Genomic DNA, 25,210 nt, shown 5'->3' with positions numbered 1-25,210 from the left:
ATAACCCTTAATCCCCTCTCTCATCAAAAACCCATCAACCCGCGTCTTAAAAATATTTAGCAAGGCAGCCTCCACCACTTCAACGGGCAGAGAATTCCAGAGATTCACCACCCTTTGAGTGAAGAAGTTCCTCCTCAACTCTGTTCTAAACCGCCCCCCCCTTTATCTTGAGGCTATGCCCCCTAGTCCTACTATCCTCTCTGAGCGGGAAGAGTCTCTCCACCTCTATCCTATCCATCCCCACCATTTCTTTCAGGACCCTCGGATGCATTCCATCCGGTCCTGGGGACTTGTCCACAATCAGCCCCTCCAGTCTGTCGAGCACTACCTCTCTAGTAACAGTAATGTCATCGAGACCCTCCAGTCCTACCACCTTTCCATCTCTAACATCCGGCAAATTATTCACGTCCTCCTCCGTGAAGACCGAAACAAAAAAGTTATTCAAGACCTCAGCCATATCCCCATCCCCTACCACTAAGTCCCCCTTCTCATCCTCTAAGGGACCAACGTTCACCCTAGCCAGCCTCTTCCTTTTTATATATTTATAAAAACTCTTGCTATCCTTTTTTATATTAAGCGTTAGCCCAGCTTCATAGTTTCTCCTACCCTTCTTTATCAACTTCTTTGTCAATCTTTGTTGACATTTAAACCTCTCCCAATCCTCTTCTCGCCCACTACTCTTAGCTACTTTAAACACCTCCGCTTTTAATTTAACACTTTCCTTCACCTCCTCCGTTATCCACGGCTTATTACCTCTCCTCCTACGGTCCTTTTTGACCATCGGAATAAATTTCCGCTGAGCACCAAGAAAGATCTCCTTAAAGATCCTCCACTGCTCCTCAGCAGACCTACCTTCCAACGCGCTCCCCCAGTCCACATTCGCCAATTCTTCTCTCATCCTACCGTACTCCCCTCTGTTCAAACAAAGGACGCGTGTCTGGGAACCCACTTTCTCCTCCTCCTGCGAGCCCACACACCATGAGGGATGTACAAAGTCCCTCTTCCCAAAATCACTCTGATAAATCTGTGCCATAGCCTCATACAGGCCTTCACGAGGGTGCACGCTGAGGTCTTCATTCTCTTGAATTCAGAAGGTTGAGGAATAATCCGATAGAAACCTTCAGAATATCTACAGGTGGATAAGGATAAACTGTTTCCACTAGTTGAAGGCTCTAGAACCAGGGGCCATAATCTAAAAATTAGGGTCAGTCCGTTCAGGAGAGATGTTGGAAAACATTTCTACACGCACACACACACACACACACACACACACACACACACACAGAGTGTTGGATGTTTGGAACGCTCTTCTCAAATGGCAGTGGATCCTGCTTCAATTGTGAGGTTTAAATCTGAGATGGACATATTTTTATTGAGCAAGAGGTATCAAAGACAGATACATGAAATTAGGCCACAGATCAGCCATGATCTTATTGAATAGCAGAGCGGGATTGAGAGGCTGAATGGCCTACTCCTGTTCCTATAGGTGAAAAACCAACCAACCACAATACAAAGATCACATCAGTAAAATGTTACACGGGAACAGGAGGAGGCTATTCAGCCCCTTGATGCTGTCCTGCATTCAATTAGACCATGGTGGATCTGTGTCTTAATTCTATCTAGCTGCTTTTAACCCATATCCACTCATTACCGGATCCAACAAGGATTTACTGATCTCCGTCCTGAAAACTTCAATTGACTCATTCAAGCCAGTGAATCCCACAGCAGAGAGGGAGTCCATTTGGTCTTTGCTGCCTTTTGAACAATTAATCCTCCCCCTCCGGGCCCTTCATTGGGAACATTTCCAGGGCAATTGTCCCGACGACGCACACTGCTGCTTATTTCAACGGGAGGAAGCCAGTAAGCTTGCTGCCTTCTGCTTTTGGTGTCCAGTTAGGGATTCTAGAGGTGAACGTCTGATTCATCGTGGGTCATTGCTGACTCACCAGTGCAGATGATGCTGAGACCTGGGCAGCAGGAATTCAACGCAGGTGCCATCTTTGCCAGGGGGAAGCGGTTGCCACTGCTCCAATCCCAGTGTATTCAGAGAAATTGATCACCAGGTGATTCTGACACAATGGCAACTCCCTGCTCCCAGAAAATGTTAGCCTCACTAAAGAGCTCAAGTCCAAAGATATGCAGGTTAGATGGATTGCTAAATTGTCTCTTAATTGGATTCCCATTGCTGCTGGGTCACAAATGTGAAGGTGGCTCTTAGTAAAGCACAAGGTGTGATTGGGGGCCAGCCTCAGATTTAAGCGTCGGGGGATTAGTAGATAAGACCTGGGTGGGATGATTGTCAGCGCAGGCTCGATGGGCCAAATGACCTCCTCGTGCACAGTAGGGATTCTGATTCACTGTGTGTGTGTGTGTGTGTGTGTGTGTGTGTGTGTGTGTGTGTGTGTGTGTGTGTGTGTGTGTGTGTGTGTGAGAAATCCTTCAAGTCAATCACATCTCTGACCTCCTGCTGTACCGTCACCTCCCCCGGGTGTAACACAGCCAGTGGGTTGTGCAACGTTTGAAGATTACATTGCTGTATTTCAGTGATAATTGGATGGTTGGATACCTTAATTGGATTCCCATTGCTGCTGAGTCACAAATGTGAAGGTATGATTGGGAGCCAGCCTCAGACCCACACTTTTACAAGGCCACCTTCAGGGAGTTGGGAAAATTCTGGGGCCTCAGGGTCTTCCACTCTGTCAGTCTCTTTTCGCGTTTCGATGTTGAGGAGTATGGTCAAAATCCCATGTCTGAAGTGGGCAAACGCTTCCATCAGAGACTTCAGAGAAAGCTCCACTAGATCTGACCATCCACTACCTGTGCAGATACAGTTATCACAGTGGGTCCTCACACAAGTATAGGTAGGGTGGCACTGGGTGAAGGATGTATTATGAGTGAGCTGGAAGAGCTGGCAGAGGCAGAGGTGAACAGTTTCCCTCAGAGGAGGAAGGACAGACACAACTGGGCTCACCAAGGCAGGGGATCAACCGTGGTTCAATGAAGAATGTGGAAGGGTGTGCCAGGAGTGATACTGGGTACACCTAAAAATGAGGTGTCAGCCTGGTGAAGCTACAACACAGGGCTACTGCAGCAAGCGATATTCAGAACTATGCAATTCCACAACTGGGATTAGATCCAAGCTCTGCAGTCCTGTCCTGTCCTCGTCACGAATGGGGTGGACAATTCAATAAATCACTGGAGGAAGAGGCTCCACAATGATAGGCACGGTGGTTAGCACTGCTGTCTCACTGCGCCAGGGACCTGGGTTCAATTCCCAGCTTGCGTCACTTTCTGTGTGGGTTTCCTCAGGTGCTCTGGTTTCCTTACACAGTCCAAAAGGTGTGTGGGTGGCTTAACCATGCTAAATTGCCCCTTAGAATCAGGGGGACTAGTCAGGGTAAATGGATGGGGTTATGGGGATAGGGCCTGGGTGGGATTGTGGTCGGTGAAGATTCAATGGGCTGAACGGCCTTCTTCTGCACTGCATAATTCTATGATAGAGGAGCCCAGCACAACAGTGCAAAAGATAAGGCTGATGCAGTTACAGCAAATCTTCAGCCAGAAGTGTCAAGTGGATGATCCATCTCAATCTCCTCCAGAGATCCCCAGCATCACAGATGCCAGTCTCCTGCCAGTTTGATTCACTCCATGTGATAAATGTCAGAAGGCACTGCAATTACTGACATTCTGACAATAGTGCTGAAACTTGTTCTCCAGGCTTGCTGGGCCCCTAATCACAATTTTATCAGGGCCTACAGCCCTGATGACGCAAAGACCTTCTGTGTTAAGGAACGTCCTTAATGCCCATTATCTAACTATACAATTGCATCAACAACAGGATGTCTCTGTGATCTGAACTGGATGTACATGTCCTTCAACCTTCCAACCACACACTTTAGTGAAAGGTCAGACATGAGTTAACAACCTGCTTTAATTCTACATCAAGTGAATAACAATAACAAGCACTTTGCATTTATATAGCACCTTTAATGTAGTTAATGGTTTTTAATGTTTTTAATGGTTAAAGAATTAGGTTTCAAGGAGCGTCTCAAAGGAGGAGAGAAAGGTTGAGAGGTGGAGAGGGGTAGGGCGGAGAATTCCACAGCGTGAGGCCTTGGCCATCAGTGGTGCAGTGATTAAAATCGGGGATGCTCGAGGGATCAGAATTATGGCAGTAACGGATACTTTGGAGAATTGTTGGGCTGGCGCAGATTGGAGAGGTAGGGAGGGGTGAGGTGTTGAAGGAATTGGAAACAAAAGGGAACTTTAAAAAAAAAAATCGATGTGTTGCTGGACCGGGGGCGAGTGTGGGCCGGTGAGTACAGGGATGGTGGGCGTTGGAATTTGGACAGCAGACATTTGAGTTCAAGTTCACAGGCAGTGCAACATACAGAGCAAGACCACATAGTGGAAATCAGCACTACTGGTGCCTGGGTATTAATACAAGACGTTAAAAAAGCTCCACCTCTGCGTTGCGGGAAGATATGGTGCTCGACTTAAAACAGATAAATTTCTAACCACTCCCTCATTCTTTTTAAGCTTCTCTTCAGCCTTTTCTGGGATGACTGCCACATAGCTTTTTGTTCTAAAAACCTGGCCGATTGCCTGTGTCCTCATCCCCTATTTGGCTGTGTTTGGTCAGAAACAGATTGGATTCTATCCAACGCACTGGGTGTGAGGTACATTTCATTTCTAAGACAGCACAATGAACGGCCTGTTATTTGCAGTCGATGGGAAAACAACATCAAAGCCAGCTCACTAGCATCTTAACTGCTTGCTGCCTCTCAGCTGTACATCAGAAAAATCACTTGCATAAATACTTTAAAACACTACATTTGTCAGAAACCTCCTCTGTTCACTGCTCCCCACCCCCCCATTGCCTCAGAGGCGGGACTTCTACCCACATCTGGGGAGAAGTCCCACCTGACTGCTGCTGGCCAATCAAGTGGAAGCTGTCTTGTCTCAGCAGCTCCACCAGGAGCGGTGTTCAGAACTAGAACTGCAACCACTGCTCTCAAAGGCGAGGAGCTACAAAGCTGGAAGAGAAAAGTCAGGAGTTTTGCCGTGAGGCCCCAGCGAGAGAGGTGGAGGATGGGTTCAGCAGGTTGATGGGAGAAGACATCTGGAGGAGAGTCGGGGAGGTGGGAAGGATAGATGTGAGCAGCTTGCACCCAATGGAACTACCCTGCACCTCTGCCACCATCCTCAGCTTCAACCCTGGAACAAGGCCACTGGATTTCACCTGGCAGCCACAACATGTGGTCTGATAAAATACCAGAGGCGACTGGAAGAGGTCCTTAATTAGCCATAACGTCCTTAATGGGGCCAAGGTCGGGGCAGGAGCACATCAGCCATGATCAAACGGCAGAGCGGACTCAATGGGCCGAATGGCCAAATTCTGCTCCAATATCTTATGAACTCATAAGACTGCCCAATGGCTCCCATCATCGCTGGTAAAATACCAATGGCATTGGGTGGACAATGGGTATGTACACAACCCACACAACAAAACAAGGCATAACATTCATTAATTGAGAAATAATGGCTGCTAATTCAATTAAGGATCGATGACCTATTGGAATCATGCCGTGTGATATTAATGACAAACACATTGCTTTTCCTTATTGTTTAGCATGCCCACACAGACCAAAGATGTGCAGATTAGGTTGATCGGCTGTGCTAAATTATTCTTTGGTGTCTCAAGATATGTAGGTTAGGGGGATTTGCGGGGTAGATTCCTGGGGTTACAGGGGTAGAGGCTGGGTGGGATTGTGGTCGGTGCAGGCTCGATGGGCTGAATGGCCTCCTTCTGCACTGTAGGGATTCTATGATTCTAAAACGAATAATGAACTCACTCACCCCAAACAAGTCCACATCTCTGCTTCAATAATGTGGATTGCAGGTGGATTTCACATGAATGTCCGTGACAAACATCACACAGCGCATTTTCATCTTTTAAGTTCTTTGCACATTTGAAGTAAATGAAACTGGCAATTCACCTTTCTTTACCGTCACAGCATATAACACCATCAATGTAGTAAAAGAACCCAAGGCAATGTTCTGGAGGCTCTATTAAACAATATGTGACACTGAGCCAAAGAAAGAGACAGTAGGACAGGTGACCAAAGATGGAGGTTTGCAAGAAGGAAAAAGAGATGGAGAGATTAGATTGAGAGAAGTGGTGGCACGGTGGAACAGTGGTTAGCCCTGCTGCCTCACAGCATCAGGGACCTGGGAGCAATTCCCGGTTTGGGTCATTGTCTGTGCGAAGTTTGCACATTCTCCTCAGGTGAGTTTCCTCCGGGTGCTCCAGTTTCCTCCCGCACTCCAACGATATGTGGGTTAGGTGGATTGGCCGTGCTAAATTGCTCCTTAGAATCAGGGGGACTAGATAGGGTAAATGTTTGGGAATATTGGGGATAGGGCCCAATTGGATGGGATTGTGGTTGGTGCAGACTCGATGGGCCGAATGGCCTCCTTCTGCACTGTAGGGATTCTGTGATTTAGGGCAGGATTGTCCTGCCACACACACCCTAGGATCACAAAATCCCGCCTGACATTTCCCGGCCCCGCCCCACGCACTACAATTCCCATGGTGGGCGGGATGGCAAAATTCTGGTCTTAAGATTGGGAATTTCGGGGCTTAGGGCCTCGGCAGCTGGAAGCTGGGGACATGCGAGAGGCAGTGCAAATAAAAGTTAACACTTACTTTCAAATTCCTTCACTTCAACATTACGAATTGAGGATATGATGGTGACTCCGTGGCTTTGATAAACTGAAAGCAGATAAAAAGAAGTGATCCAGTCAAGCTGCATTGAGTATTACAAGCTGTAACCCTAGCTGTATATTAATCCAAAGGAAGACTCATTCCCATTTCCCAGTGAAACCTTTCACTCAGTGGTTTCAACACACGGTTACATCTCCAGGACATTTCAAGAAGACATACAACATTTACATCCTCTACCTGTTTCCCATTCTAAAGAGGCCAGGTCATTCTAGTTTTGTACACAAAATCAACAACTTACATTTATATGGCAGGTTTGATACAGGGAAGAATCCCAAGATGCTTCATAGAAAAGTAATCATGTGAAAAACTGAGCCACATAGGGAGACATTAATATAGGAGGTGCCTGAGCAAAGCACTATATTTTTAAGGAGAAAAGATGAAGAGGTGAGATGAAGAGGTTTGAGGAGGGAATTCCAGAGCTATAGGCCTAGATATCTGAGGACATGGCCATATGGATATCAAATAAATCAGTTGGACTTAAACCTGGTGTTGTCAGACTTCTTACTGTGTTTACCCTAGTTCAACGCCGGCATCTCCACATCATAACATGGCCACAAACAGTGGCATAAAGTTGGTCATTTGGTGCCCAAGCCATTCTTCAGATGCAAGCCTGAATTGTGAGAGTGGGCAGACTAATTCACACCATTGACATCCCAATTGTCTGCCATCCCACCCTCAGCTAATATCCAACACTCACCTGATGAAGGTGCGGCACTCCAAAAGCTCGTGCTAAACCAAATAAACCTGCTGGACTTTAACCTGCTGTTGTGAGACTGCTTACTGTGCTCACCCCAGTCCAACGCTGGCAACTCCACAGCACGATATCCATATTAACTGCAGGGGTCAGAGAGTGGCGATCCGGAGCAGCAGCCCAGCCTTATTCCAGATCCCCTCCCTACCAGGTAATCACGTGAAGATGCCATATTCCAACCACGATCTTGCAATTGTGTCTCTGTCTATATACGCCGTATTTATGAACTCACCTCTCCACTCACCTGATGAAGGAGCAGCGCTCCGAAAACTTGTGATTCCAGATAAACCTGTTGGACTTTAACCTGATGCTGTGAGACTTCTTCCTGCGCATACCAGTTAAACTGCAGGCACCAAAGCCAATTGCAGTGAACCTATCAACAGCTCGTTTTAGCACCCATCTTCACCTCTCTTACTGCTAGCCATGTCTTGCTCCCTTCCCTCTCCTTCTTCTACTGTCATCTCTGTATGGGTCATATTATAAAATTATACACAGCCTTCAAATTACATAAAAGGATGTAGAAGCAGCAGAGAAAGTGCAAAAACGATAGTCAAGGATGATACCAGAACTGTAAGGTTATAATGATCAGAGAAAGCTGGGGATTCTTTCCTCCAGAAAGGCAAAGGCTAAAAGGTGACCCAATGATGGTCTTTAAAGTTAGGAAGGGATTTGAAAGGGAAGACAGTGACACATTAAATTCTTGAAGTGTTAAAGCAAGGCTGGAGGATTTGCCTAGCTGAAGCCAGAAAAAATATTCCCTGTCATAGTGTCATAGTGGGAGATTGTACTGGAAAGGAGAAGAATGGAAGTAAACCCTTGGCTGCTACAAAATACTCTGGATTAATTTCAGAAGATAAAAAAAAAATGGAGTTATGCAAAATTGGACCTTTTGGTTGTCATGAAAAGTAGAAAATGGCAGACTCTTTTTGGTAGCTTAAAGTATAAGTTATGGTTAATAGTTAAGAAGTTTGTCTTTGTAATTGATACAGTAAAAGTTATGTTACCATGCAGTGAAATCTTGATGTGTCATTTTTTTCAGCTTATAACCAGGTGTTCTAATTTCCTTTCTCTTTAACCAGATTTCCCCCACACTGTGGTTGACAGGGCACTCAACTGGGTTCAACCCATTTCCAGCACATTTGCCCTCACTCCTTCTCCTCCCTCACAGAACCATGATAGGATCCTCCTTGTCCTCAATTTTCACCCCACCAGTCTCCAAATTCAAAGGGTAATCCTTTGCCATTTCCACTAACTTTCACATCAACTGCCTACATTTCCTGCTGCCTCAGAAAAGCAGCCAGCGTAATTGAGGATCCCACGCACCCAGGACATTCTCTCTTTCACCGGGAAAAAGAAAAGTCTGAGGTCGCGTACCAACCGACTCAGGAACAGCTTCTTCCCTGATGCTGTCGGACTTTTGAATGTTGATCTTTCTCCACAGCCTAGCTATGGCTGTGTAACACTACATTCTGCACCCTCCCCTTTCCTTCCCTACGAACGGTACGTTTTGTCTGTGTAGTGCACAAGAAACAATACTTATCACTATATATTAATACACGTGACAATAATAAATCAACTCAAATCAAAATGATGCTGCTGTGAAACACTTTTTTCTCTCACCACCTGCCCCCAGGCCCGATCCCCTGTCAATATTCCATAGGGATTTCTCTCTCCCTGATCCATTCCTCCATCACTCCCAGCTCCTTATCCTCTTCCCATCCCAACTCCCTTTGCAGTAACAGAAGGTGTAACACCTGCCTCTTTACCTCCACTCTTCTCACCGTTTAAGATCCCAAACACTCCTTTCAGGTGAACCAACGTTTCGCTTGCACTTCTTTCAACCCGCTTGACTGTATTCACTGCTCCCAATGTGGTCTCCACCACACTGGAGAGACTAAACTCAGGCTGGGTGACCCAGCTTTGAGAAACATTTTCCTTCAGCCCACAAAGATGACCCCAACCTTCCTGCTGCTGCCATTTTAACTCTGCATCTTGCTCTCACGCCCACATGTCCATCCTTGGCCTGCTGCAATGTTCCAGTGAAGCCCAATACAAACTGGGGGAGCAGCATCTCATCTTCCGATTAAGGCATGTTACAGCCCTCTGGACTCAAGACAGAGATCAACAACTTTAGAGGTAACCCACAACAGAGAATATCAGAAAGGCAATCCTACTAGCACTAACCCCATTGCTAATATTTTTGCTTGGGCACAAAGCCTTGAACACTGTGGAAAGCTGACTGGCCAACAAGACCTCATCATGTTTGCTTGGATACTGTGTCGAAACAATTGAGAGTGGTGTCATGACTCAGGATTTGGCTGGTTGTATCTACAGCCTCAGTCATGCGCGATTGAATGAGCACTACGTGAATGCTACTGATTTCCTGGATGCCACAAAGAACAACTTGGATAAAGACCTGGCCAAGAATTAGATGGTTTTCATTTTACCTCATTTTTGTGACCTTTCTCCTCCACCTTGACTCTTTTTTTAAAATCTCAAACTTTTTTTTTAGCCAAAGGCAAACTCTAACTCTCGCCCTCCCCTCCTAGGAGCACAGACCTTTATTATTCCATGAACACATTCTGCTGCCTTACTTTAATGTCAGTATCAGCAACTTCTATAGTTCCTCTCCTGCCATTAACGCTTCCTCTGTCTCATGCCCTACACGTCTTTGTTGCAATCTCGCCTTCCCCACCTATCACTGACCTTCTGTTCCAGCTGCTCCACCCCCTCTTACGCAGCATACAATCCATCACATTTCTCCTTTTTAGCTCTGAAAAGTCATGGAGACTTGGAACGTTAATGCCGTTTTTCTCTCCACAGAGGCTGCCAGACCTGCTGAGATTTTTTCCAGCATATTCTGTTTTTATTTCAGATTTCCAGCATTGGCAGTAATTTGCTTTAATATTATTGTTCCAATTTCTCATGAAGCAGCTATTGGTTGCTTTGGAGATCATAACCACAGTACTAAGGGTGTGTTAGGCTCTAGGAGGTGCTCTCATTTTTTGATTTGATTTGATATGATATATTGTCACATGTATTAGTACGCAGTGAAAGGTATTATTTCTCACGTGCTATACAGATAAAGCATACCATTCATAGAGAAAGAAAGGAAAGATTGGAGAATGTAGTGTTACAGTCATAGCTAGGGTTTAAAGAATGATAAACTGAGGACTAGTTAGGTTCATTCACTGACGGCAGCAGGGAAGGAGCTGCTCTTGAATTGGTTGGTATGTGACCTCAGACTTTTGTATCTTTTTCCTGATGGAAGAAAGCGGGAGAGAGAATTTCTGGGATGAGACATTAAACCAAGGCACATCTGCCCTCTCAGGTGGACATGAGCGATCGCAAGATGCTATTTCAAAGAAGACACAATGGATTTTCCCAATTGTCCTCGACAGTATTGACCCCTCAACCAACATCTTGAAAAGGAAATGGATGATCTGATTATAGTCATGATTACTGTCAGTGGGATCATGCTGCGTGCAAATTGGCTGCCACGTTCCCGACAGTGCAGCATTACTTACCTATCAGGAAGTATTTCATTGATTGTGAAGTATTTCGGTATATCCTGAAGCTGTGAAACATGCAACCTTTATTTTACTTTATTTCTACAGCAGCCCTGGCCATTCTCTGGAGATCGGCCTGGTTCAAGGCTATTGCTGCGAAGCACCACACATTTCAGAAATCATTTTGTTTTCAGGCCCATCACACAAAATGAGGAATCAGGCCCCCAGTAAGTTGTGCAGGCTGTGGACCAATCCAAAACTGAGATTGACAGAATTTTGTTAAGTAAGGATATATCATAGAATCCCTACAGTGCAGAAGGAGGCCATTTGGCCCATCAGGACTGTACCAACCACAATCCCACCCAGGCTCTATTTCCATAATCCCACACATTTACCCCGCCATCCCCCTGACTCTAGGGGCAATTTAGCATGGCCAATCGACCTAACCTGAACATCTTAGCGCTGTGGGAGGAAACCGGAGCATCCGGAGGAAACCCACGCAAACACGGGGAGAATGTGCAAACTCCACACAGACACCCAAGGCCTGAATTGATTCCGGGACCCTGGAACTGAGAGGCAGCTTTGCTAACCACTCTGCCACTGCGCTGTTAATGGGACCAAAGCAAGTGAAAGACACTAATATATCAATCAGCAATAAATAAATGGTTAATCGCCCGCCTACTCCTCCTCCTACATTTCTATTTATCTTTTGGACGTCTTACACATCAGTCTGTAATTTCCTCGGAGCGTTAACCACTCCGCTGCGACTTACCTTCACCCCACAGTCCCTGTCTCGCCAGGCCTTCCTGATACAGGCCGGGTGAGACTGAAACAGCAACGCAGCTCAGAGGTAAGAGCAGCAGGTGTAAGAGGAGCACAGTGAAGGAGGATACGCCCCCTTTTCCAGCCACTAGCTGCCACAAAGCAAGTGAATTTAAAGGGAGCATTGAAAGGGAGAAGGTAAGTGTCAAAGTTAATGGGACGTGATATTGGGAGTTCAGACGTTGGAGGAGGAGGAGGTGTTGTGGGGGGAGGGGGGGGAGTTGGGTATGAGAGTTGTCCTGAGTGGGGCTCGGTCTGGGTCTTGAAAATAGTTACTCTGAACTTAGAAGTGCTTTGTTTCCTGCTAACTCTTTCAGAGTGACTGTGAAGCTGAAGCATCCAAAGTTCATAGAATCCCACGGTACAGAATGAGGCTGACATTTAATTTGCATTGATCCTACAACAGAGCCTCCCAGCCAGGCCCAATCCCTGCCCTAGCATTGTAACGCCATGCACTTAACCCGTTAATCCCCCTAACCTACACATCTTGGGACGCTAGGGGGCAATTTAGCACAGCCAATCCACCTAACCTTCACATCTTTGGAGTGTGGGAGGAAACCGGAGCAGCCGGAGGAAACAGACTCAGAAAGAATGTGCAAACTCCATACAGACAGTGACCCAATGCTGGAATTCAAGCTGGGTCCTTGGCGCTGTGAGGCAGCAGTGCTAACCACTTTGCCACCGTGCCACCTCTGGTGTTAGTGATTTAAAATTGCTTTATTGGATGGTTCCCAGACCAGCACAATTATCGAGGGGAAGTTAACCCTTCTGGACAATTGCCAGGTAAACCCTTACGTAGGAACTCCCAAGAGGGATTCCCCAACTCATCAGTGGGGTACCCTCCAAATGTGATACTGGAGAGCCAGGAGCTTACGGCCCATCATTAACCACAGTCCATTTTCATCCACAGTTGCTGATAGAATTTGATATGCTAAACTCAGACATGACTTAAACAGGATATCACAGTGGCATGATCAGACAGATTCAGAATAGATCAACAAAAGGGAAGTTTGCTTTATAAATCTGCCGGAAGTTTTGGGGGATAACTAGTAGAGTTGATGAGAGGGAGCCAGTGGATGTGGTTCATTTGAGCTTTCACAAGGCCCCACATAAGAGATTACAGTGTAAAATTCAAGAACCATGGGATTGGGGGTATTATATTGAGATGGATAGAAAACTGGTTGGCAGACAGGAAACAAAGAATAGGGATAAATGAGTCTTTTTCCAAGGCAGGCAGTGACTCGAGAGATACTGCAGGAATTGGTGTTGGGACCCCAGCTATTCACAGCGTTATATTAATGATTTAGATGATGGAACCAAACATAATATCTCCAAATTTATAGATGACAGACGCAAAACTGGGTGGGAGGGTGAGCTGTGAGGAGGATGCAGAGATGCTTCAGTGTGATTTGGACAAGTTGATTGAGTGGGTAAATGCATGGCAGATGTGATATAACATGGATAAATGTTAGGTTATCCATTTTGGTAGCAAAGACTGGAAGACAGATTATCTGAATGGCTATAGATTGAGACAGAGTAATATGCAACGAGGTCTAGGTGTACTCATACACCAGCTGCTGAAGGTAAGCACGGAGGTTCAGCAGGCGGTAAAGAAGGCAAATGGTATGTTGGCCTTCATTGCGAGAGGATTTGAGTAAAGGAGCAGGGATGTCTTGCTACGTTTATACAGGGCCTTGGTGAGATTACACTTGGAATAGTGTGTGCAGTTTTGGTTTTCTTATTCAAGGGAGGTTGTTCTTGCTGTAGAGGGAGTGCACCAAAGATTTATCAGACTGATCCCTGGGATGGCGGGATTGACGTAAGAAGAGAGACTAAGTCAGTTAGGATTACAGCTGCTGGAGTTTAGAAGAATGAGAAGCTGTATAATTCTAACTGGACTCGATGCAGGAAGGATGTTTGTCATGATGGGGGAATCCAAAACCAGGGGTCACAATCTGAGGATACAGGGACAGAGAGGAGGAGAAATTTCTTCACCCAGAGAGTGGTGAGCCTGTGGAATTCTCTACCACTGAGCGCAGTTAAGGCCAAAATATTGTATATTTTCAAGGAGTCAGTAATACTCTTGGGGCTAGAGGGATAAAAGGATATTGGGGGAAAGCGAGTTGGATAATCAGCATGATCATAATGAATGGTGGAGCAGGAATGAAAGGTTGAATGGCCAACTGCTGCTTTGATTTTCTATGATCTCTGGAATAAGTTTTAAACCTTGCCCTCTGTGGTAATTGTCACACTTGTAGAACATGCCCAATTTTCACACCATTTACTGAACTCCAGATGTTCTTACACTTGCTGCAGTCACTTGCACAATTCTCAAGGCAAACATCTTGATTGGATTTCATCACATTCTCAAGCTGATCTTAACTAGTCAATATAAAAAGCTTTTTCTTATGTCGCTATTGCTTTTTTTGCTGATCAACTCTGTCCTCCGATTCTCAACTCTTCTCCTAATGGGAATAGTTTCTCCCTATCTATTCTATCCAGGCCCCTAGTGACTTTGAATCCCTCTATCAAATCTCCCTCAACTTCTCCAATTTATTCACATGCAGAAGTTCCTCATCATTTATTTGATTTATAATAGTCACATGCATTAGTAAACGGTGAAATGTATTGTTTCTTGCACACAAAACAGACAAACCATATGGTACATAGAGAAGAAAAGAAGAGGGTGCAGGATGTAGTGTTACAGTTATAGTTAGGGTGTAGAGAAAAATCAACTTAATGCGAGGTAGGTTCATTCAGAAGTCTGATGGCAGCAGGGAAGAAGCTGTTCTTGAGTCAGTTGGTACGTGACCTCAGACTTTTGTATCTTTTTCCCCAGTGGCAGAAAGTGGGAGAGAGAAAGTCCGCGGTGCGTGACGTCCTTGATTATGATGGCTGCTTTTCTGAGACAGCGGAAAGTGTAGACAGAGTCAATGGATGGGAGGCTGATTTGAATGATGGACTGGACTACATTCAGGGATAGCTTCTAGCGGTCTTGGACGGAGCAGGAACCAAGCCAAGCTGTGATACAATCAGCGTTACAGTCATAGCTAGGGTGTAGAGAAAGACCAACTTAAAATGAGGTAGGTTCATTCAAAAGTCTCTTGGCAGCAGGGAAGAACCGCTGAATGGTCACAGGAACCATTCTCACAAATCTTTTCTGCACCCTCTTTGATGCCTTTATGTCCTTATGTGATGCCCGGAAATGGACACAACACCACAGTTGAAGCATTAATGTATCTTCAGCTTCATCTATGCTCCAGCCTCTATCTAAAAAGACAACCTACAGGACTATAATGTTCCTCATGTGGAGAAAGGCACCCTGAAGAGTTCACATTGGAGCAGGAGCAGACTATGCAACCTCTTGAGCTGGCTTCACAGTTCAGTTTAAGTTGTGGCTCATCTGTACCTCATCTCCATTTATCTGCCTTTGATTTAATGAGATGCAATTAGGCAGGTAGTTCCATAAGCTTCCTCTTCAGGTTCACAAAAATGAACTTAGTGTCAGCATCAGTGTTAGCTTCCAAACAAACTCTCATTGTCGTTTTGCTGCAGAGTTTTTGGAGTGGTTTAACGCCAAGTAACGAGGAATTAATGATGTGTGTAATTTAACAAGTGAGGATAGATCTGCATTCTAGTGTTTTGCTTTACTGCTTCTGGGGAGCCAGGAGAAACTTGACAGCAATATTCCGTAGGAGACTAAGGGCTGCATTTCCCTTTTGTATGAAGATGATGCATTCCTCAGTAAAACAACTATCTATGGATCTGAGAATTGCTCCAATCCAAAATGGTTGCTGAAAGGAAGTGACTTATATTCTTCAAGGCTTGTTAAAGACCAATACTGATACTAGAGTTGGTAATAGGGGTGGGGTGGTGAATTGAGGTGGGGGCAGTGTGCAAGGAACTCCAGATAGTTATATAAAATAAATCAATATTTCAGAGCGTAAGTGCAGCACTCAAATACTACAGTTTGGCTTAACTGGTGGCCTTTAAGCAAGGTTGTGGATTCAAGCACCTATCCAAAGACTGAAACAGATCATCTAGGCTGACTGAGGGTGTGCTGCATAGTCAGAGGTGCTTTCTTTCTCTTTGAATCATTCAACTGAGACTTCATTTCCTTTCCGGGATGGACATAAAATATCTAATGGCACTATTTCAAAAGAGCAGGAGAGCTCTCCCCAGTGTTCTGGCTAATATATATCCCTAAACCAATACCACTAAAACAGAATATCTGATTATTATCACATTGCTGTTTGTGGGAACTCATTCTGCACAAATTGATTGCTGCATTTCCGGCATTACAACTCACCAATGTTCCCTAACAGCACTTTCCAAACCATAATGACTACTATTTAGAAAGACAAGAGCAGCAGATACCTGGGAACACCTTAACATGGAAGCTTTTTTCCAAGTCATTCCCCAATCCTGATGTGGAAATATATCGCCATTCCTTCGCTGTCGCTGGGTCAAAATCCTGCAATTCTCTCCCTAGAAGCATTGTGGATGAACTTACATCTCAGGGACTGCAGCAGTTCAAGAAAGCAGATTACCACCACCTTCTGAAGGGCAACTAGGGATGGGCAATAAATGCCAACCTAGCCACCAATGTCCACTTCCCATAAATGAATGATAAAAACAACAGTGACTATGCTGTAAAAACATTTTATTGGCAGTAAAGTGCTTTGAACTAACCAGAGATTGTGAAAGGCGCTATATAAATGTAAGTTCCTTCTCTCCTGTTACAGGGTAGCTTCTGGTTTCATGGCATGATCGAGGTTTGATTGCCTTAGTCCATAGGCAGTAACTTTACCCATTTGCATAATGCACCAGATAGCTGATAAAAGTTGAGTCACCAGTGACTAACAGGGGAAAAATAGAGTATGAGAGAAAACGTCCAAGTAACAATAAAAGTGGGCTGTAAAAGCTTTTCTAAGTATGTGAAAACAAAAGACTATAGAAGGCAAATGCAGGTCCGAAATGGGAGAATTTATATTGGAGGAAACGGCAGAGCAATTAAACAATGGCTTCAGTTCTGTTTTCACGAATGAAAACACAAGTAACTTCTCAGAAATGCTTGGGAAGCAAAGGGTCTAGTGAGAAGGAGGAATTGAAGGAAATTAGCATTACTAAAAACATAGTGCTGGACTGAAAGATAATAAGTTTCCAGGGTACTGAGGGGGGTGGCCATGGAAATAGTGGATGGTCATCATCTTCCAGAACTCTGTAGATTCCGGAACAGCCCTGGCAGATCAGAAAGTGGCAAATGTAATCCCACCATTTAAAAAGGAGGGAGGGAGAAAACAGGGACCAGCTAACCTCACATCAGTAGTAGGGAAAATGCTAGAGTCTATTAAAAAGGATGTGATAACAGGATACAGGAACGGAAGACGTAATCAATTCTGACAAGTACTGTTGAACTTGCAGAAGACACCATTTCTATTTTTTCTGGGCACCCGTTTGACGTTTTCATCTTTAGCTTGTGGAGGGATTTTCAATTTGGTGTTCAATTAACATTTTACAATTGCAACATTCAACACCATTCTTTCCCCAACTCCCCATCGCCCAAGGTTATCAGATACTTAAATGGGGAAAATGTATTCCATACGTAATTGTCACAAAACCATTTCAGAAGAACACTCCAGTAGGTTTAAGCAACGACCACTATTTTCAGCAAAGACATTATATTCCTAACGTTTCCCCAGTTTCATGTGGATCATTGACATCTTAAGTTCTGAAACAAAAAAAAAACGTACTCCCCAATTTTCTAAAATGGAGGTCGGACAGTTGCCAACAAAACAAAGGCAGATGGGATAGGAGGCAAAGTACTGGTCTGGATTCAGGGTTGGCTATTAGGCAGAAAACAGAGAGTAGGAATAAACAGATCATTCTCGCATTGGCAGGCTGTGGCCAGTGGGGTACTGCAAGGATCAGTACTTGTGCCCCAACTATTCATAATAGATCAATGATTTGGATGTGGGGACCAAATGTAATATTTCCAAGTTTGTGGATGATAGAAAGGTGGGAATGTGTGTTGTGAGGAAGATGTAAAGTGGCTACAGGAGGATTGGAGCAGATTTATGAGTGGGCAAGAACATGGCAAATGGAATATAATGTGGAAAAATGTGAAATATTCCACTTTGGTAGAAAGAGTAAATGTGCAGAGTATCCCCTAAATGTAAGAAATCAGAAAGTGTAGATGTACAAATAGACTTGGGTGTCCTTGTCCAGAAGCCACTTAAGGCAAACATTCAGGTGCAGCAAGCTATCAGGAAGGCCAATGATATGTCGGCCTTTATTGCAAGAGGATTTTTACAGGAGTGGCAAAATCCTGTTTTAAGTGTATAGAACCTTGGTTAACCCGCACCTGGAGTACTGTGTACAGTTTTGGTCCTCTTACCTCAGAAAGGATATTATTGCCATAGAGGGAGTGCAACAAAGGGTCACCAGGCTTATTCCAGGGATGGCGTGATGGTCTTTTGAAAACAAAATGTGCAAACTGGGCCTGCATTCCTGAGAGTTTTGAAGAATGAAAGGTGATCTACAGAGTAGATGCTGATAAAAAGGTTCCTTATTGAGAAATCTAGAATGAAGGGGCACTATTAGGACCGAGATGAGGAGAAATTTCTTTATTCAGTGCATTGTGAATCTTTGGAATTCTCTACTCTAGAGGGCTCTGGAAGCTCAGGCATTAAGATAGCTGTTGATATATTTCTGATTAACAATAATGTAAAAGGGTTAATGGGATAGTGTGTGGAAAAGGCATTGAAGTATCCAATCAGCCATGCTTGTACTGAATGTTGGAGCAGGTTCAACAGGCTGAAAGGCCCAGTCCTATGTTCCTATCGTCGTTCTACAGGAGCCAGTAGACCCCTGATACGGATCATTCTCCAGGTCTTAGTTCAGGTGGTGGATGTCAGAGTTGGCTGGTTCACCACATCTGATAATCTTCTTTCTGATTCAAAGGCAAGTGTGCTTTGAGTTCAACTTTTACTCACTTCCGCACAAAACCTAAGCTGCACATGGGGCAGTACTGAGGGGCTACATACAGTGCAGTACTGAGGCAGTGCACATGGGGCAGCACTGTGGAGGTGCGCACTACTGCAAATGCCAACTTTCAGATGAGACATTTCCTACACCCACACTTCAAATAAACTTCAGTGGCTGTAAAGCTCTTTGAGATACTCAGGGTTTGTGAAAGGTGCTTAATAAATGCAAATTCTGATTTTCCTTCTTTATTTTGGGTGAACGTTGATGTGTGTTGGCCTCTTATCTGACTGCACAAAGCAGAGTAAATGAGCCCTGACCCTGTCTTGCCATGCCAGTGTGTTCACTTCCCACAGGACTCACCCTACAATAACCAGCAGACCCATCTGGATCACAAAGGTCCTTTCGGGAAGGAAATCTGCCATCCTTTCCTGGTCTGACCTACACGTGACTCCAGAGCCACAGCAATGCGGTTGACTCTTAACTGCCCTCCATGGGCAACTAGGGATAGGCAATAAATGCTGGCTAGCTGCCGATGCCCATGTCCCACAAGTGAATTAAAAGACAGAACCCTACAGGAAACCTTCCCAGTCCAACTCAGCAGAATTAAACTGTACGGCCATAGCTGGGATCTGCTGCTTAGCTTAAGAATGCAGAATGGATTATTTTTCTGCTAACTTCATTGTTTAATGTTTGATGAGTAGTTTCTTCCTTTAATCAGGTAGTGTTTTATGGTTGAGTAATGAAACAACCACCCCCTCCCCCCCACCCCCAACCCTGATAGCTATGATGCTGACTCCTTCCTCACTCTTGTTCTGGTTCAAAGGCTCTGTGCAAAGGCATATATTGCTATGAATCACTCGGTTAAATCATCAATTTGACTCAAAGCTTTTGTATCATAGGACCATAGGGTGTTACAACATGGTGAAGGCCACATGCGAGTGCCTTCTCTCTGCAAGAACAACTCACCAAGTCCCAGTCTTGGCCTTGCCTCTTGGCTGCAGCCTTAACACTTATTTCCTCCCCCTCAATAACTGTCCAATTCTTTCTCGAATGTCCTGATTGAACCTGTTTCCATCACACACTCGGAGTGCATTCTGCATCCTAACCACTCTTTTTTATTATTAGTGTCTAGAGTAGATCTACGTTAACACTGCAATGAAGTTACTGCGAAAATTCCTTAGTTGCTGCACTCCGGTGTCAGTTCAACTTTAAAACACTCAGGGATATCCTGAAAATACAAGTTCTTTATCAATTCTAAAATACAAATCAATAATCTACATTAGTAAAAATAGATATAACATTAATATAGCTTCTTATGGGCCATCACTCACACATTTTTCAGTCTATGGAACTCTTTTTTAGTTTGTTTATTATTGTCACAAGTAGGCTTATATTAAAACACTGCAATGAAATTATTGTGAAAATCCCTTAATTGTGGCACCTGTTCGGGTACACTGAGGGAGAATTTAGCAAGGCCAATTCATCTAACTAGCATGTCTTTCAGACTGGGGTGGGGGTGGGGGGAGAAGCGGAGCATTTGGAGGAAACCCACACACACACGCGGAGAACGTGCAGACTTCACACAGACAGTGACCCAAGCCAGGATTTAAACCCTGGTGCTGTGTGGCAGCCGTGCTAACCACCATGCCACTCACTGCATGAACTGGCTTTTCCTCATGTTGCCATTGTTTCTTTTGCCCTTCAGCCAACGCCCTCTGATTCTCAATCCGTTGGCAAACAGGAACAATTTCTCCCGATCTGATCAGTCCAGAACTTTCATGATTTTGAACACCTTTTATCAAATCTCCTCTTAATTTTCACTTCTTAAAGGAGGCCAGCCCCAGTTTCTCCAGTCAATCCTGATAACCGAAGTCCCTCATTTGCCGAACCATTGTCAGGCAACATTTCAAGCACCCTCTCTGAGGTCTTCATATCCTCCCTGAAGCGTGGTGCCCAGAATTGGACACGACTCTCAAGTTGCGGCCAAATGAGTAATTCAGAAAAATAACACAGATACACCACATGGGTAGCTGCCAACCTCAAGTTGCGGAACAGCACTACATTTCAATAGAATAATTATCTGTAGCGCAGAACTAGTGCTAAAAAAAGGGATATGCAATCAACGTTTTTTTGTCTTGTACTCATCAGGATAGCTTGCAAGAAATTACCAACAATAAAGGGGAACAATGAGAAGAGAGAGCCAATTGGTTGGCAAGTAGACTGATGATGGAGAATGCGGCATGGAACAATTAACTGCCCACCTTTGTTCAAATTCAAAAGCAGGCAGGTTGACTCTGATTGGTCAAGGCATTGCCCTCACTTCCCATGCAGTATAAACTGTAGTTCCCCTCTACTGTTGTTAATTTCATGCGAGCTGTCCTGATGAGTGCTGGACCAAAAGCTTTTGATAGAATGTCTTTTTTTTCAGCAATAGGAATGAAATTGAGATGTATCGATGCTAGGCTTTACTTATCAACGTACAAGTAGTGAGAGACAGAACGGTACTCTGCTCCATCCAGTCTGTTCCACGCAAGTGTGATTCCCTGTGCATTACAATAGAACTTAGAAACAGGAGTACACCATATGCTCACCCACTGAGGTTTCCAATGAGATCACTGCTGATCTTAAGGCCCAACACTTTCTATATAGACTTACCCCACCTCATCCAAAAGTCATGTGATCTCTGGGGTGAAAAATAAAGGCCAAAGCATTCTGGAAATCTCTCTTCTGTTTTTTCCTTCCTCTCCCAGCAGCTTAACTGGCAAATAAACCACTTGGAGGTAAATCAAGGATAGTTAACTCTCTAAGTGCTATTCAGTGGGAAGTGAGAGTATGTGTGGCTGTTGCATCAGGAAAAGTTCATGCTTAGATCTGATGAGGAAAGATGGATCCAGCATTCCTCCTGACCTCAGGACATCCCAGATCTCTTATAGATCATGAAAAAGTTTTGGAAGTGCATTCACCGTCACAATGTAGGCAACACAGTAGCCAATTTGTGCATAGCAAGCTCCCACAAACAGCAATATTATAGTGATCAGATAATCTTGTTTTTCTGATGTTGCCTGAAGGATAAATATTGGACAGGGCTACCACAGAAAACTTCACTGCTCTGCTTCAAAATGGGATCTGTTAGGTCCACTCGAGAGGACAGAAGGAGCTCTGGTTTATTTATTATATCACAAGTAAACTTACATTAACACTGCGATGAAATTACTGTGAAAATCCCCTAGTCGCCACACTCCGGCAGTGCCTGTTCGGGAGGGAGAACGTAGCACGGCCAAAGCACCTAACCAGCACGTCTTTCGGACTGAGAGAGGAAACCCAGCATCTCGACTACAAGACCGCACTTCTGACAGTTCAGCACTCCCTTAGTTCTGCACTAGATCGCCAGCATGGATTACTGGCTTAAATCTCTGGGTTACAGATGAAACCTTGTAACTCAGAGGCGAAAGTGTTACCAACTGAGCCATGGCTGATGGGCGTTTATACGTTCGAGTCGGGAGAAGGGAAAAAAAAAATCAGGAAAGGTGGAAAGGAAACAACACGTAGAGGAAAGGGACATATAATATATAAAATCCTCCTCTTCCCCCACCCACCAATCAATGGAAAGTAAAATCAAACAAAACACTATAAACCTCCTTATAAAGAACACCTCAATTTAATCTGCTTCTTTGGCTGCCATTCAAATAAATATTCCTGACAGTCAATAACTTATCATGTTGATGGACTCCAGTGTTGTATAACTCTTTGTCTGGCGCACTCTCCCTAACTCGTGCCTTTCCAAATGCAGTGTGGCAAGCTCATTCCATCATTAAAAGCGTTACACTAAGCTGCCGTGAGATCACTGTGTTTGGTCTGCACGGATTCAACATGTCCCACATGTGCAGTGAGGTCTGAGCAAGGCAAGGGAAATACAGTAAGAGTGGTTTAAATAGGATTTGAAAAATCATTTGTTACACTGCAAGATAAGAGACAGGTGGAGTTAGGGGTGGAGAGAGCCTGGTATTTCACAAAAGATCTATTGCAGTTACTGCAGAGTGCCATTTTTAAAGCTTTAAAACACACAGATAGGCTGAAAGAATGCATAGAAAATAATAAAGTTAGCACCATAGCTTTGAAACAATCAGACTTTAAGACAGTGATCAATAAGTTTTTTTTTGTTAAGTTTATCGAGGGGATATGGAATAAAGGTGGATAAGTGGAGTTTAGTCATAGATCCAGCTACATGGCAGAACAGGCTCAAGGAGCTGAATGGGTTACTCCTAATGCTAACTTCTTGTGATGAGGGAAAGAGATCCACTTGGTAACATAAATAAAATCAAAACTAGAAACCAGCTGAAGAGGAAACCTGGTTCCACTTAAACAAATTTGAAGTCAGCCACATCAGCAACTGAGGGACTGCAACAGATCGATTGCTGTGTAGGGACTAGTTTCAGAGCACTGTCCTGTTGTTGTCTTATATATGTTCCTTTTCCTCTTTAAGTATAAAACTATTTTGATGACATTTCATTAGCTCGAGCACCGTCATTGATTGAGAGTTAAACAGAGCTCCTGTAACTGCCCTTCACACTCCTACGGCAGGGCTTTGAAAGCAAGCCTTGGTGTTGTTCTTCAGGCTGTCCCTGGTGGCTCTCTTGTTGATGAGTTCTGTGAGTTGGCTGTGTCACCCTGTTCAGAGGGTGATCCTATTAACTAAACCATCACCTTTGGACAGCGTTTTCTCCACAAAGGGTCTTCCATCCTTGTCTTGGTATTTGTTTGCAACGTCATCACCAAGAATGCTGGAAGTGGCTGGGTTTAATTAACCACTCGACAGTGCTGAGCAGTCACAGGTAGCAGCATCATTACGGATTCAAGTTTCAGCACTGGACTGGTTTTTAAAGATGTACGTTCACTCTTTGGATGTGGAAGTTTGCCGGTGAATGTGACATTTAGCACCCATCCCTAATTGAGTGGCTTCAGAGTACAGTTAGGAATCACCAATGCTGGGGTGGGGCTGGGGTTACTACAGACAAAACAAGGTTAAGACTTCAGGTTTCCTTTCCAAAAGGACATTATTGAACCAATTATGTCTTTACTACAACTTTCCTGGACACTTTTGTGATACCAGGTTTGCTAAACTCTCAAATTGCCTGTTGGGATTATGGACTCATCTTCCTTGGATTACTAGACCAGGTCTGTGGTTGGACAAGTTGCAGCACTTGGGGCTCAACGTTGAGTTTGACAGCTTTAGATTGTGACCTTTCCTCTCCATCTTAAACCCCCTTTTTAAAAATATCCTATACATGTAATGCCTCAATGCAAACCCTGCCTCCACTCTCCCTTCCATACTAAGGCATCTATCTTGCTTTTAAAGTTGCTATATCTTGTTGCAATCTTTCACAGCTACATTTTAATGTCTAACACATTTTCCCTCTTTTCAGTTCTGATGAAGAGCCTAAAAGGCTCTGAACACTAATTTTGCTTTCTCTCTTCACAGCTGCCAACCCTGCTGAGTATTTCCTCTTTCTGTGGTTCAGTAACAAAACCACAATCATATTCCTTCAGAACTCACTCGACTGCAGACATATCAATATAGTTTTCCGTCTTATAATCAGAGGTGGTGGTGGTGTAGTTGTCACTAGACCAGTAATCCAGAGACCCAGGATAATGGTCTGGTGACTGGGGTTCGAATCCTGCCATGGGAGACGGCGTACTTTGAATTCAATAAGTATCTGGAATTAAAAATCTAATGATGGCCATGAAACCATTGTCGATTGTGGTAAAAACCCATCTGGTTCACTAACAAAATCTACTGTCCCTTCATATTGAAGATACCCTCCACTGTGTTGTGTGGCACTACCACCGTGCAAAATGGGATAGATTTCAAACAGATCAGTAGAATTGTACTCAACTACAATCTATATTCCCCCCAGCAAATCCTACCTTCAAGCCATGGGATCAACCTTGGTTCAACCAGGAGCAGCACCATGCATATCTAAAAATGAACTTGTATCAGTATATTAATGGATTACAGAAGTAATCTAGACATTTTCTGACAGCAGAAAGCGAAAAGGCAGGGGTCCATGGTGGCACCATGATTAGCACTACTGCCTCACAGCACCAGGGATCCGGATTCGATTCCCGGCTTGGGTCACCGTCTGTGTGCAATTTGCATGTTCTCCCTGTGTCTGTGTGGGTTTCCTCCGAGTGCTCTGGTTTCCTCCCACAGTCCAGGAGATGTGCTGGTTAGGTGCGCTGGCCATGTTAAATTCTCCCTCAGTGTACCCAAACAGACGCCGGAGTGTGGTGACTAGAGGATTTCCACAGTAACTTCACTGCAGTGTTGATGTAAAACTACTTGTGAAATTAATA

At 44.4% G+C, this 25,210-nt stretch overlaps 1 protein-coding gene across 1 annotated transcript in view; it reads right to left on the bottom strand.

Moving 5' to 3' along the window:
• Positions 1-25,210, bottom strand: part of jam2a (junctional adhesion molecule 2a) — a 72,538-nt gene that overhangs the window by 28,695 nt on the left and 18,633 nt on the right. Inside the window, exon 2 of the mRNA XM_080203390.1 lies at positions 6,710-6,775. Within this exon, the coding sequence (XP_080059516.1) occupies positions 6,710-6,775 (66 nt within the window). The remainder of the gene's footprint in view (positions 1-6,709; positions 6,776-25,210) is intronic.

This window comes from Carcharhinus amblyrhynchos, chromosome 15, assembly GCF_965287045.1.
Source record: "Carcharhinus amblyrhynchos chromosome 15, sCarAmb.v2.hapA, whole genome shotgun sequence".
In the NCBI taxonomy this organism is placed as follows: Eukaryota; Metazoa; Chordata; class Chondrichthyes; order Carcharhiniformes; family Carcharhinidae; genus Carcharhinus; species Carcharhinus amblyrhynchos.
The sequence above is the reverse complement of the archived record's forward strand: the minus strand, read 5'-3'. Positions and strand labels throughout refer to the sequence as shown.